This window comes from Crotalus tigris, unplaced genomic scaffold (genome assembly GCF_016545835.1).
Source record: "Crotalus tigris isolate CLP2741 ecotype Arizona unplaced genomic scaffold, ASM1654583v1 scf7180000017614.5298720, whole genome shotgun sequence".
Classification (NCBI taxonomy): Eukaryota; Metazoa; Chordata; class Lepidosauria; order Squamata; family Viperidae; genus Crotalus; species Crotalus tigris.
In genome coordinates, this window is record NW_024096513.1 from 4,693,487 (window position 1) to 4,707,281 (window position 13,795).

The 13,795-nt window shown below is 41.5% G+C and overlaps 1 protein-coding gene across 1 annotated transcript in view; it reads right to left on the reverse strand.

Moving 5' to 3' along the window:
- Window positions 1-250: 250 nt before the first annotated feature.
- The window catches only part of CSMD2 (CUB and Sushi multiple domains 2), a 356,715-nt gene continuing 343,170 nt past the window's right edge, over window positions 251-13,795 (reverse strand). The window contains exons 61-68 of the mRNA XM_039329926.1: window positions 13,476-13,655; window positions 11,676-11,735; window positions 10,696-10,857; window positions 9,305-9,417; window positions 7,466-7,553; window positions 6,564-6,702; window positions 4,149-4,328; window positions 251-3,059 (exon numbers count right to left, since the gene is read on the reverse strand). Coding sequence (XP_039185860.1) covers window positions 4,169-4,328; window positions 6,564-6,702; window positions 7,466-7,553; window positions 9,305-9,417; window positions 10,696-10,857; window positions 11,676-11,735; window positions 13,476-13,655 — 902 coding nt within the window. The 3' untranslated portion in view covers window positions 251-3,059; window positions 4,149-4,168. The remainder of the gene's footprint in view (window positions 3,060-4,148; window positions 4,329-6,563; window positions 6,703-7,465; window positions 7,554-9,304; window positions 9,418-10,695; window positions 10,858-11,675; window positions 11,736-13,475; window positions 13,656-13,795) is intronic.

The window sequence follows — 13,795 nt, forward strand, 5'->3', positions numbered from 1 at the left end:
AGAATAAATATGCATTAAGCTGGCCTTCAAACTCTCCAGGAAGATATTCTAAAGAATATCATTCCTCTTTCTTTTTGGGTATCGGCAATTCCTTATCTTTCTACACACACACACACACACACACAGACACACACACACACACACACACACACACACACACAGAGAGAGAGAGAGAGAGAGAGAGAGAGAGAGAGAGAGAGAGAGAGAGAGAGAGAGAGAGAGAATGAATGAATAAACAGTTGAACAGAGAAAAAAGAATATTGGGTAGAAGTAAGAAAGACGAAACAAAAAGTGAAATGAAATCCTATGATTTTAGCACTGGGTTTCTAGGATGCATTTTCTCCAGGTCTTTTTGGGTTACAATAGCTTCAACCACCTTTCCTAATTTGTATCGTGCAAGTGTTTGGCTTGTAATTCCCAACCAATTTAGAGGACACGGGTTTGGAGAAGCCTGAACTCGACAACTTGTATGATGCTGGATTCTTTTTCTCGCACTCACTTCACGGAAGTTGCTGGTTTTCCCAGCCACAGAGTGAACTAGCTAGAGGATGTAGGAACATCCTTCAAACTAGTCTCTCAGAGCGATCATCGTTCTTATATGGAAATGATGGAGGAGCATTGTGAAAGTGCCTTGGGCCAGGATGCTCACTCCACTTCCATGGGGAATAACTATTTGGTAAAATTATAGCAGGTAGAAGCAGCTTCCAGGCTGCCCTAATCTTGACTCTTTTATTCATTGCTGTAGTTAACCTGGCTGGGATATATTTAAAATTGCAGATACATATTCAATGGGTTGGGCAAGAAAGAATTCCCCTCCTGTGTTCCCGATGCACTTCAGCTGTACCATGGGTGTCAGTCTATGGAGGTTTTCAATCATCCAGGACATGGTTGTCCCAAAGATGCTTTTTCCAAAAGGCAATTAGAATTTCTTGGTTTTTTTCTTTGAATCACTTCTTTTCTATTCTTGGCTGAGAAATGAAATGTTCAAAGAAAATGTTCAAAGAAAAAAAAAATAAGAAAGTCCAGTTGCCTTTTGGAAAAAGCAACTTTGGGACATGAGTGTCAGCCTTAAACCTGTCCTTCATATTCTCTAGATACTGAAAGCTCGACTAGATGGTAGGAGCGACGTGAGGCCACTGCTGGTGTGTAGGCCTGGCTCCCTGTTCTTTGCAATGTCTGAATTTATGCTGCTCTTGATCCCATTATGCTGTGCTGTCCCCTTCTCTGCAGCAGTGAAGGACTTGGGGCAATGATGTCATGGCATAGATTGTGCTCATCTTTGCAGCAGGATGCGATGGAAGTCAAGAGTCAAGGGTTGGCAGCATTGTTGACTGTATTTGAAAACCTTTAGGTAGCATGAGATGAGACTTTCTTTCAGGCTATTAGGGAAAGGTCATAAGACTTTACTTTGTGTGCAAAAATTCTTAGACTCCATCCTTGGCATCTTGAAGAACATGAAATGATGGTCAATGCTTGATGATGAATTACCTGCAGCTGGTTGACCACAGGCAGTCCCGGCTCCTTTCTTGTAGATAATGCTGCAGTAGATGAGTAGACTGGTATAAGGCAGTCTCATGAGGAGAACTAGGCAAGAAAAATCTCTGGATGTCAGGCCTAGATTAATCAGGACAATATTGCAAGTTCCTCATAACAATAGATGGGGATACCTGAATGAGGTCTGTACTTGTCTTTCTCTAACAGGTGAGTTGTCCGTTTAGCCCTGCAGTGGGTTTATAGAGCCAAGGATGAAGCAGAACAGGTAAGTGAAAGCATGTGATAATGCAGTAGGGAAAGTTATCTGCCATTTTATTTCAAAAACTAGAACATCAAGTGAATGAACCTTCTAGGATGGCACTTGACTTCTTAGAAATATAGAAATATATATAAATCAGAAAAATAAATTAGTCACATCGGATATTTGTGATGTCACAGACACAGAATAAGTGTCCCTGATCCTCATGAGGCTAAGGTCCAAAGAGCATTGCACAAAGCAATGAAAACACTAGGCTGGGATGCTACTTCCCCCTCCCCTGAAAGAACATATTGCAGATCAGTGGCTGACAAATTGTATCAGACCTCCGAGAAATGCATGAGCTGGGACAGAGATAGCAATAATTGGATTCTCCCAATTCTATAATGGGGATGTCCCATTTCTTATGCCAAGAACTGTACCACTTAGGAAGTTCTGTATTTTCTCTGAATCAACTAAGCAAAGATGACCATTTAGTCTGAAAGAAGTGGTCCTGAGTTGATCTAATCATTGGAACTGGGGACGGGAAGGGTTGCCAGTTTTAGAAAACCTAAGAAGCAAATGCTCTAAAAAAAAAATGCAAATTGGAAGGTAGGAATGGAGGCCTTCTCAGAGGTTTGCAAGGATGGTCAGAAACATGACATTCTTGCCCTAGAATATTAATATGAAATAAATATATAAGGGTGGGGAAGGGAGAGGAGGAGAACCAACATATATCTGAGGAACATTTCTCCAGATGCTAAACTTGCTGTATGAGTTGGATATGCTGGATACATTTAGCCCAAGTTCTCTGCATCCACAGGTCTCCTCAACCAGCCTGTGCCTGCTTCCTCTTGTGTAGCTTCTTCTGGGCAGCCTGGGTGTGTGGGTTTTCTTAGACTGCCATGAAGCGTCCCCCAGAAAGGTGTTTATCGACCACAGGCAAACAGTGGGACAATCAATGGTCTTTGAGCAGCAGTCAGCCAGTCCAAAGGTTGGCCAGGAACTGATAGAAAAAGGCTCAAGGATGGGGAGGAGCATCTCTGGAGTAGAGGGAAGAGGAAAGATTTCCACATCTTGGGCTCTTGGCACAAGGGCTGGGGTGGATGCTTTGGTAGATCTGATTATCAGTTGCAGGAGGGCAGGACGATGGGCAATGAAGATGCAGAGCAGTGATAAACAGCAAGGCAGTCTCTTTCTCTCTCTCTGGATCAGCTCAAAGGCACCATAACAACTCCACAATCCCAACGTTTCTGGGTGAGAAGATCATGGGCAAAGATGAGCCAGGAGGATCACTGGGCACTGGTGAGATTCCCGTCTCTGGAGAAGGCTGCACAGAGAAGAGAAGGGACACACATACACACACAGAGAGAGGGGGAGGGGAGGAGGAGGGAGAAATGGGTTTCTATCACAAGCAGCTTTCACTTGAATGAACCACTGTTTCTGTTAAGTTACTTTAAATGTAACTGATGTTGTGTTTTGATTTTTTAAAAGATGGATGGATGGATGGATGGATGGATGGATATCCCGAAGAAATATAAAACTCTTCAGTTACTGTCTAGACATGCTGGCTGTGCAATTCTGCATCACCATTAACGTGGTTATTGATTTAAGCCATTTTCTGGGTTGGTAGAACATATTAAACCATAAGTTAATCAAAGAGGCAGGATCTGCAAAATGTGCTAAGCTCTGAAGAAACTAATCAAGGTCAACATTGACTCAACCTGGCAAGTTGTTACAAACTGAATCGTTGATTGACACAGAATGATGAATCTGGTTATTTTTAACCTTGGTTTGTTTTTTGTACCTTAAAATATCATTTGGCTGATTTATGGCTTAGTGTAGTGCCTTCACAGATAATGTGTTAATTTAGTAATTTAAGCAAGTTGTGGGAACATATACACGACTTGTATATGGATCATAATTAGGAAGAACCAAAAAGTGTTCTGCAGCAAGATAAATTTCCTAACCAAACGCTCCCTAGACTATTTGGGAAAAGAAAGGACTTTTTGAGTATGCAAAAAAAATCTCACAGTTGAGCTTGGAAGATGTCCAAATAAAAAACTTCAGAGAATAAAGAGAGATGGATGGATGGATGGATGGACAGGTGGATATGTGGGTGGATTGATGGATGATGTACAGTATATTATTCTTTAAGCTGTCCTATCTTACAAAATGTTGCTGATAATTAAAAAAAAATATCTCCAAAGCTTGGATCTGAATAATGTTTCAGCTTTCTTATGGTCAGAAATGATCATTGCAGCAGTGACAGTCATTTTCTCTTATTAAGATGTGAATTATAGTGATTATTATTAGCCAACCCTTTTCAAATTAAATGCTAGGCTAATGATAATTTGATGGGTCCCGGTAGTAGCTGAAAAGCATATGTGGGAAGTTTGTATAGGAATGTGATACTTACTGCACACAGAATTGTAAGTGCTATACTGCAGTGCACACAGTGCTGACGGTAAACTCTGCCTCGTTGGCCATGATGTCTGTTGGTTGCAAATTGCGGTCATACATTGGGTTTTCAAATGTTCCTCGGACATTGGTGTTTTCATGGCCGGCATAGCCATTGAACGGCACCTTCGGTCTCCTTCTGTTTCGAGAGGACAAAGATGTCACAGGGGAGGGGCTCTACAGCACAGGTACATAAATGCATTAAAATCTGTAAACATTCTGTTTGTCTCTTCTCTCTCTTTCGTTCAAATTAATTGAAATGAAGCTCCCCAAAGTGCAGTTTAACTGTGGCAGTAACCTAGCTCTGCTACACAGTATATTCATCTACTAGTTAACAGTTGGAAGGGACCTTGGAGGTCTTCTAGTCCAATGTCCCATGTTCCCATAGCAGGAGACCCTATGCCATTTCAGACAAGTAGATATCCAGTCTCTTCTTAAAAGCCTCCAGCATTGGGGCACCCACAATATCTGCAGGGAAGCTGTTCCACTGATTAATTGTTCCCACTGTTAAGAAATTACTCCTTAGTTCTAGAGAATTTCTAGCTGGAGAGGTGTCAATGCTGCTAACATTGGATGTTCTTGCTTTGACAACAGATGGAAATGCAGCCATTTCTCTATTGCTTTTAGAGTTAGTTGCTGCTGGGAGGGGGAATAGGGATGAGAGCCCACCTAGTCATAACAATAATAACTTAGCCGTGGGAACTCAAGGTCATTGGGCCCAGAGCTGATAGTGTTTTGGCAGGCTGGAGAACTGGGGAGAAAGCCCGTGCTTCAAGCTAATTGGGGAATGTGATTTACGACTGTTAATTGGAGGAGGGAATTGCACTTTATTACTTTGTATCCAGGGGAGGGGAATTTAGTTTCTGGTTTCAACTATGTAGTGCCCGATACTTTGTGTCTCAAATAAAAGATTCTTTAAGGTAAACAATGCCTTGAAGTTCTTTTGAAGAGTTTCATCTATCGGAACCATGACAAGAAGTACAAAGGTGGTTGGCTCCTAGAAACTATGAAAGAAATGGATACTATTTCCCATAGCATTAGATGGCAGCTTTCAGTACTAATGTAGTGAATAAAGAGGGTGGCCTTGAAGGACAGAAAGAAAGTTCACAATCAAGGCAACAATCAGATCAACTAAACTTGACCATGGGCATTTGCAGAAATGCCTAAGACAGAATAACAGAGTAACAGAATTGGAAGGAAAATTGGAGATCTACTCCAACCCACTTCTCAGACAGGAAACCCTATATCATTTCAGACAAATGATTGTCCAATCTTTTCTTAAAAACCTCCACCACACCCACAACTTAGGGAGGGAAGTCATTCCATTGATGAATTTGTTCTAACTGTCAGGAAATTTCTCCTTATTTCTACGTTGGTTCTCTCCTGGGTTACTTTCCATCCATTGCTTTTTGTTCTGCCTTCTGCTGGCTTGGAAAATAGGTTGACCCTCTCTTCTTTGTGGCAGCCCCTTATTGGAACACTGCTATCATGTCACCCTCCCAGGACTTTTTTTCCTTAAACTAGACATACCCAATTCCTGCAACTGTTCTTCCTATGTTTTATCCCCCCCCGCCCCAGTCCCCTAATCATCTTTGTTGCTCTTCTTATGCACTCTTTCTAGAGTCTCAACATCTTTTTCATATCATGGTGACCAAAACTGGATGCAGTATTCCAAGTCTCCCATCCTTCCAATTCCCATAGAGAGAAAAGTGGAAAGAAAGGTAGTGTCATGGTTCCGACAGATGAAACTTTTCAAAGAACTTCGAAGCATTGTTTACCTTAAAGAATCTTTATGGGAGTAGCATAGCTTCGGCACTAACATAGTTGAAGCCAAAAACAGGATTCCCCTCCCCTGAGCACATAGTATCAAAACACAATTCCCTCCTCCAATTAACAGTCATAAATCACATTCTCCAATTAGTTTGAATTGCAGGCTTTCCCTCCTGTTCTCTAACCCGCCAATTCTTATCATCTCTTATTTCAAAAGCCCTGAATTCACACACTAGTACAATATTGTTATGTCTAACTAACTCCCACCACATTCCGCCTCTTCCCCCAGCATCATCTAATTCTGAGAGTAAAGTATAAGAAAGAAAAAGGCTGCATCTTCATATGTTGTCAAAGCAAGAACATCCAGTATTAGCAGCACTGACAGGTAGCACATTCAGACTTGCAAGATTCTGTTACTATAGCTATTTTAGGTATAGGTAGCTTGGTCTACCTGACAGGGCTAACTAGCCATGCTGCATGGGGATTGTGAGAAATGTGGTTTAATCCAGGGGACACTGGACCAGAAAACCCTAAATATCCTTACAATTCTTGTTACGAGGCCCTAAGAGGTTATTTCCTGCCTTTTCTACCTGGAACATCTCACCTGTGCTTGTAGAGATAGAGCACAAACCCTGCAATCATCAGGGCAATGAAAGGCACGAGGATCGCAGCTGCAACTGAGCTGCTGTTGGATGCAAATGGATATCCTGTTGATTCAGGATCCCGTTCAATGATGCTGCTATCTGGAAAAAGGAACACCATTAAATTACTGCTCCTGAGTACCATTGGCTAGGGGAGGCCAGGGACTGTCTCAACACAAGTCTGTTGCATATAAGTATAACAAAATACTTAAATCTCAGATTTAATTCCTGGATGTTTGATGGGGTTAATGAGAATAGTAGTTGAATTAAAACTTGAGAGCCGGTAGGCTGGATAAAATGCTGATAGACGTATCCATTAAGTCACAGCCACTCTCTCATTCTTCAAGGAGAAAGATTTTGTTTTTTTTATGAGACAAAACAAAATGTAAACTTAGAGTTTAGCTTTTGAATGGCCTTCTATGGTTTTTTCCCAAAACGAATAGACAAATGTTCCTTTTATTTGATTTGTAACTCAAGACCCCCCAAACAAGGAAGAAAATGTGTTGACTCTTAACGTTATGCATACAATGAATAGTTTAGAACCACTTTACATATGTGTGAATAACATTGACAAAATGATTATATTAACAGTTGAACGGGGATGGTGAACGGATAGAATTTGGCAAAATTCCGGAAATGATAACTTGGAATTTATTTAAATACAAGTTGAAGCATCAGTTTCACCTGATAACAAACATTGAAACTGAAAAGGTTAAAAAAAATAATTGAATGAAAAATAATTACATACAATAGCTGATACATGCTAAAACGTAAATGGAAAATCTTACAGTTGCCACATTGCTTATATAAATTACTAAAAATTATTGTTTGGGGACAACTTCAGTTGTAAAGTTAGTCAGCTTACCTAGTCTTTGGAGACCAAATTGTCCAAAACCTTTGCCATGGACAAACCCTTGGTAGACAAAGGTCCCGCTTGAAGCTTCTGGAGTGACCTGCATTTGGAGTGGAAAATGAAAAAAATACTGCAAAACCCAAATGCAAAACAAAACAAAACAAAACTAATCAGTTATAGGTACAGGTGATTTCTCCACCATCCGGTCAGAGCTGAAGAAGCTTCTTGGATGAGAAGTGAAACATCTTCAAAGAAAAACCAGAAAGTCCTGTTGCCTCCTGAAATAGCACCTTTGAGACAACCTGGATGACTGAGAATCACCACAGACTTCATGCTAATATCGTATTTTCCGGCGTATAAGACGACTTTCTAAAGCATGCAAATCAGCACCAAAGTCGGGGGTCGTCTTATACGCCGAGTCGTCTTATACGCCAGAAATTACGGTAGTTACCGGCGTATAAGACGACTTTCTAGGTATGCAAATCGGCGCCAAAGACGGGGGTCGTCTTATACACCGAGTCATCCTATATGCCGGAAAATACGGTACTTGTTCATAATATGGTTCAAATGTTGTGATTCAATCATTCTAAGAAGAAATGGAAAATGTGACAGGACTAGCTACATAGGGGATCTTGGAAACCAATTTCAGGTAGGCCTCAATTTATAACCGCTTAGTGCCTGCTTCAAGTTACAACAGCACTGAAAAGAGCAGCTGACAACCAATCCTCGCACTTATGACCACTGTAGCATCTTCATGGTCACATGGTCGAAATTTGGGCACTTGGCAGCTGGCAAGCCAACTGCGGTGTCTTGCAATATGTGATCACCATATTGCAACCTTTCCAGCCAGCTTCCGACAAGCCAAGTCAATGGGGGGATGCCAGATTCTCCTAAAGGCTGAGTGATTCACTTAACAGCTGACACAGAAAAGGTCATGAAAGTGAGCCTGTCTCATTTAACAACTACCTTGCTTAGCCATGGAAATTCTGGTCCCAACCGTGGTTGTAAGTTGAGGACTACCTGTACCAAAGGGGTGTCAAACTGCCGCCCGCGGGCCAGTTGCATCATGCGGAAGCCGTGCCCACCCCAGCTCCGGCAATGTGAAAAAAGTTGCGATACGTCATGCCACGTCATGTGATGTGGTGAGTTTGATACCCATGCTGTAGCAAGAATAGTTTTGTGGGGATAACTTTGGTAGAGCTGCTTCTACCCCGGGGGGTTTCCTGGGATTAATCTTCCAGGAGGAATTCCTGCGGTGTTTGTCTGAAACATCTACTGACTTTCTTGGGTCAATTCTGATTGAAACATGCTTGAAGGCTGGGGTTGATTTTGACTTTAGCCTGTTAAATGTAAAAATCTAGAGGGGTGTTCCTGGATGCTGGGTCAGTAGATATATCTGTGTGAGTAGCAGATATGTCCCTGGTGCCAGTCCAACACCTTAACCACTCCACCATACTTTCTGTCTCCTCTAATCTGCTAAAGAGACAACATTTGTTTTTACACATCAGCTCCCTCCAGCTCTTTCCATCACAATTCCTTCCTTTGAAAGGCTCAGAGGCAAAAAGTCTGGTCAAATCCACATGTAACCAATAAAGAACTGAAGAAAGTAACCTGAAAGGACCATCTTGGGGAAAAAAAAAATTGCTCTGTTTCATATAATGCATTTTTCAATCTGTTTCCTGGTTTTTAAACATTTTTTAAAATATTTAAAATTTTGTTTGCAATTGTAATTTTACCGTTAGGCATTTAAATATGTATTGTCTAACCATCATTGCAAAAGCTCCCACATTCTCCCATGTTATGTTCCCAATTCCTCTGCGTATCATTGAAACGTTTCACGCAAAGACTTACGTGTCCATCCAATGCCCACTTATCATTCTTGAATTTGTTTGTGAAGATCTCCAGTGGTCCTGTAATTTGGTGTACCTGGAGGAGAAGATGGACATCTTCTCTTTTGTAAATACCTGGAGAGAGAAGATAAGGCAGTCCTTTCGTCAAGGAGAAGGAAGCTCTGGAGAATTGAGGGGGCGGAAGAGTTTCACTGCAGTTTGAGAAGACAAGATCTCAGTGTGCTTGGATGCTCTGCGAAGTTAGAGCAGGACTGCATCCAACTTTGGTAAAATTATATTGGAAGCTCATCTGTATTACATGCATTTAGTTGCTTCCAAAGCCTGCAGGTAGCATTAAATTATTCAGCAGAATGAAAATGCAGGGAAGATATCAAAGGCCTTCAAAGGGTTGTTTCCAGTTGGGAATATGGTTAAAATTGCAGATTAAAAAAAAATAATGTGGTTGAGGCCCAAGATATAAAGATTCTATCCATTCAGAGAGGAATTGTGAAAGCCAGTCTAGGATAAAATTAGAATCATAGGGCTGGAACCCCCCCTACTCAAGAAGAAGTCTTATACCATCCCAGTCAAATGGTTGTCCACTTTATTTTTGAAAATCTCCAGTGATGGAGTGTCCACAACCCCAGGAGGCAAGCTATTCCATTGATTAATTGTTCTCGCTGTCAGGAAATTTCTCCTTACTTCTAGGTTGTATCTCTCTTTGACAAGCTTCCACCCCTTACTTTGTGTCCTGCCCTCTGGGGCCCTAGAGAATAAGTCAACCCCTTCTTCTTTGTGATGGCCCCTCATGTCCCCCCTAACCCTTCTCTTTGGTAGGCTAGACACACCTGACTCCCTTAATCATTCATCATACAATTTAGCCTCCAGACGCTTTATCATCTTTGTTGCTCTTCTCGACATACTTTCCAGGTCTCCATATCCTTTCTGTATCAATCGGGTTTGGTAATATTGTGAAAACTCAAGTGTGAGTCATTGTTTGTGCTATATAAAACCCATCGTAGTTTCTGGTATACATAACCCATCACAGTAAACTATACCATAGCTTATTTGTTTGGTTATGGTAGTATGTTAACCTTAGTTTGTGTTAACCTTAGTATGAAGGCAGCCCCAGAATTTCAGCTGGAGAATTATTATCTAGGAAGTATCCTCAGGGCCTTTAATTATTTATTTCCTTTGCACATTAGACAGGTGTTTCAGCTTGATTGTCCAGGCAGACGTGGGTGAAGATAACAAAGTAACTAAATAAATTATATTGGCAGTATTATTATGTTGTGCAGATAAGGCTGGATGGATATTATTTTCCCTTCTATGTTTAATGGGGTGGACGTCAAGGTGGCACCATCTCCCCTTCTCCCACTAGGAATGCAAAAAAACCCCAATTGGCTGCCTTACCAGAGACTTGCAGCTCCACACCACTGTGGTCCATCAGAGTGGCATTGACTTTACTGGTGACTGGATCAAAGCTGGTGACAGAAAGCATGGCTGGCTGCTTTTTGCCCATGTATTCATAGGAGCCTTTCCAGAAGGAATTTTTGGCAAAGACATCAGCGGGAACTAGAAATAACCCAAAGCAGAGCAAGACGAGGAGATTTTGGAACAAGTGCAGAAGTCATGGTTCCGACAGATGAAACTCTTCAAAGAACTTCGAGGCATTGTTTACCTTATAGAATCTTTATTCAAGTTGCATGGCATCGGCACGTACATGGTCGAAGCCAAAAACTGGATTCCCCTCCCCTGAGCATATAGTATCACAGCACAATTCCCTCCTCCAATTAACAATCTTAAATCACATTCTCCAATTAGTTTGAAATGCAGGCTTTCCCTCCTGTTCTGCTACTGCCAATTCTTATCATCTCTTATTTCAAAAGTCCTGAATTCACACACTAGTACAATATTGTTATGTCTAACTAACTGCCACCACATTCCTCCTCCTCCCCCAGTATCATCTGATTCTAAGAATAAAGCATAAGAAAGAAAAAGGCTGCATCTTCATATGTTGTCAAAGCAAGAACCTCCAATGTTAGCAGCGTTGACACCCACTGTGGTTTAGAACAGTGTTTCTCCACCGTAGTAATTTTAAGATGAGTGGACTTCAACTCCCAGAATCCCTCAGAATTCTTATTTGTTCAATGCTTTTTACAATCAAGCTTTGTTACTTCAAAACAATCAAAAGAAATGCCATTAATTAAGAGTCTCATCCATTAAAAAAAATAAAAATCCATTAAAAGTAATGAATGGTTTGAGTTTTTAATCATTCAATAAAATTGACAGTGTGTTCATATATTTACAGACCTTGAAACCCCAGTAATTTGCTATGCTGTTTCATGTTTAATGTATTTTTTATGTATTTGGTAGTTAGGAAAAAGAGGTACCTTTTGGAAGATGCTGGTCCTTCGCAGCCCCCGTAGGCCGTCTGCTGGGTCGGACATCCGCTTAAAAGTAGGATCAAAGTAAGAGTTTATACCTTAATAAGGTGACATAAACATCTTTAATAACAGGTGAATATAAAATATCTGGCCACAACGATCACTTACTCTCTTCAACTTGGTTCTGAGTTAACCCACTTTCTGGAAGAATACATGGAACTATGAATTAATTGAATGACTTCATTTTTGAAAAATAAGCTAATCAAGCTAGAATATTGTGTGGATGCAACCACTACCTTTGGAACTGCCCCCATTTTAAATTATTTCTTAACCCTTTGTTATTTTTATAAATAACTCAAGGCAGTGAGCATACCTTCCAGCGCCTAGGTTGAATATATATGAAGCCTGGCCATCTTTTGTGCCTTAAGTGAGACTAGAACTCGGAGTCTCCTGATTTCTGTCATGATGCCTTTACCACTAGATCAAACTTGCTAATATTTAATAATTTTAATTCAACATAGTTAAGCATGTTCGTCAGAAAAAAACGTTACTGGACTGATTTGTTTGCTTCTATAGACCAGGGGTAGTCAACTTTGGCTCTTTTATGACTCGTGGACTTCAACTCCCAGAATTCCTGAGCCAACTTAGCTAGCTCAGGAATTCTGGGAGTTGAAGTCCACGAGTCATAAAAGAGCCAAGATTGACTACCCCTGCTATAGGCCAAAAAGACTCTCTTCCTACAGTGTCTATAATTATGAATGATGTGAGAGAAAAGAGAAGAGGAAACTCCTCACTTTTTCTTTTCAATATTTGAACTGGTGAAATTCAAAAATTTTAGATTTCATAATGTGGGGAAAAAAAAGAATACCTTTGTTTACTTAAGCTGTAAGGTATGCTAGTGGCAACGTGATGTAAAGGCTTAACATTCACAGAGGAAGACTTAGGTTAAGAATCATGGAGAACTCTTGTCTTGATGTTCTGGCTCCCACTGGAGGAAAAATGGCGAGCCAAATGGGCTCTGGGGTCTGATCTAACAAGGCAGTTTTTAATCCCCTTTGTCTGGGGAACAGGGGCAGAAACTGTTGTGATTCCGTGCCAGCCTGTGCTCCCAACAGCTGAGTCTGAGGAATCTGAGGAGGAGGTGGAGGAGGCCTTTGAAGGGCCATCAGGGGCAGAGGGAGGCTCTGATGAATTACAGGACTCACGGCTTGATGTGTTCCTGATGAAGCTCAGCTGTATGAGGAGCATGAGTCAGACCTGGAAGACCCACACCTCATGGACTTGCTAATTGACGCCCGCACACGTCGTCAATTAGCGAGAGTAAATCAACAGCAGTCAATGAGGCACCTCCAGAGTAAAAAGAAAAGGCAATGAGAGGCAACGCCTTGGGACTGCTCAATAAAGGGAGGAGGTGTGGGCGGTGCTGGTTGCTGAAGGCAACTGTTTGCAAAGTGCTTCTTGGAATCCTGGTCTGTTCATCTTGCTTGTGACTTCTCTGTTCGTCTTGCTTGTGACTTCTCGTCTGTTTGCATTGTGTTTCCTTTGGACTTGAGTTTTGCTGTTTGTGTTTTGAACTATTTGACAGGTTTGTCAACCTTATTAAAAGAGTTTTGTTTTATTGTAAAGTCTCCAGCCTATTGCATCAGCAGGGGTTTGGTCCTTGTGCCTTTAACAAGGACGGCAATAGGCTGGGATAGAACAGAAACAGAGTGATTTGTCCACGAAACCCATAGCTGAAATGCAGCCGATGGATTTCAAGTGAAAAGAATAAGAAGTTTACTAGACATAGAGCTGTCTTTTGCTTACCCAGGCAAACGGGAGGCTTCCCTGTCCAGCTACCATCAGCCTTACAAGTCCGATGCTCTGATCCTCCGGTGAGATAAAAGCCATTCTGGCATGAATAGATCAAGGTGTATCCCAGCGAAGGCAGGTCCAGAGCGCCCACGTTGGCATGGGCTGGGGTATCTGGTTCTTTGCAGTTGTGTGCTGTAAAGACATAGAAGAAAGCACCTCATGCACCCACCATTACCAGGCCTGAGAAAGGGCAGAAGATAGCTTTCCAAGCCTGGTATCCTCCAGATCTGTTTGGACTACATCCCGCAGAATTCCCAGCAGATTGCTGGTGT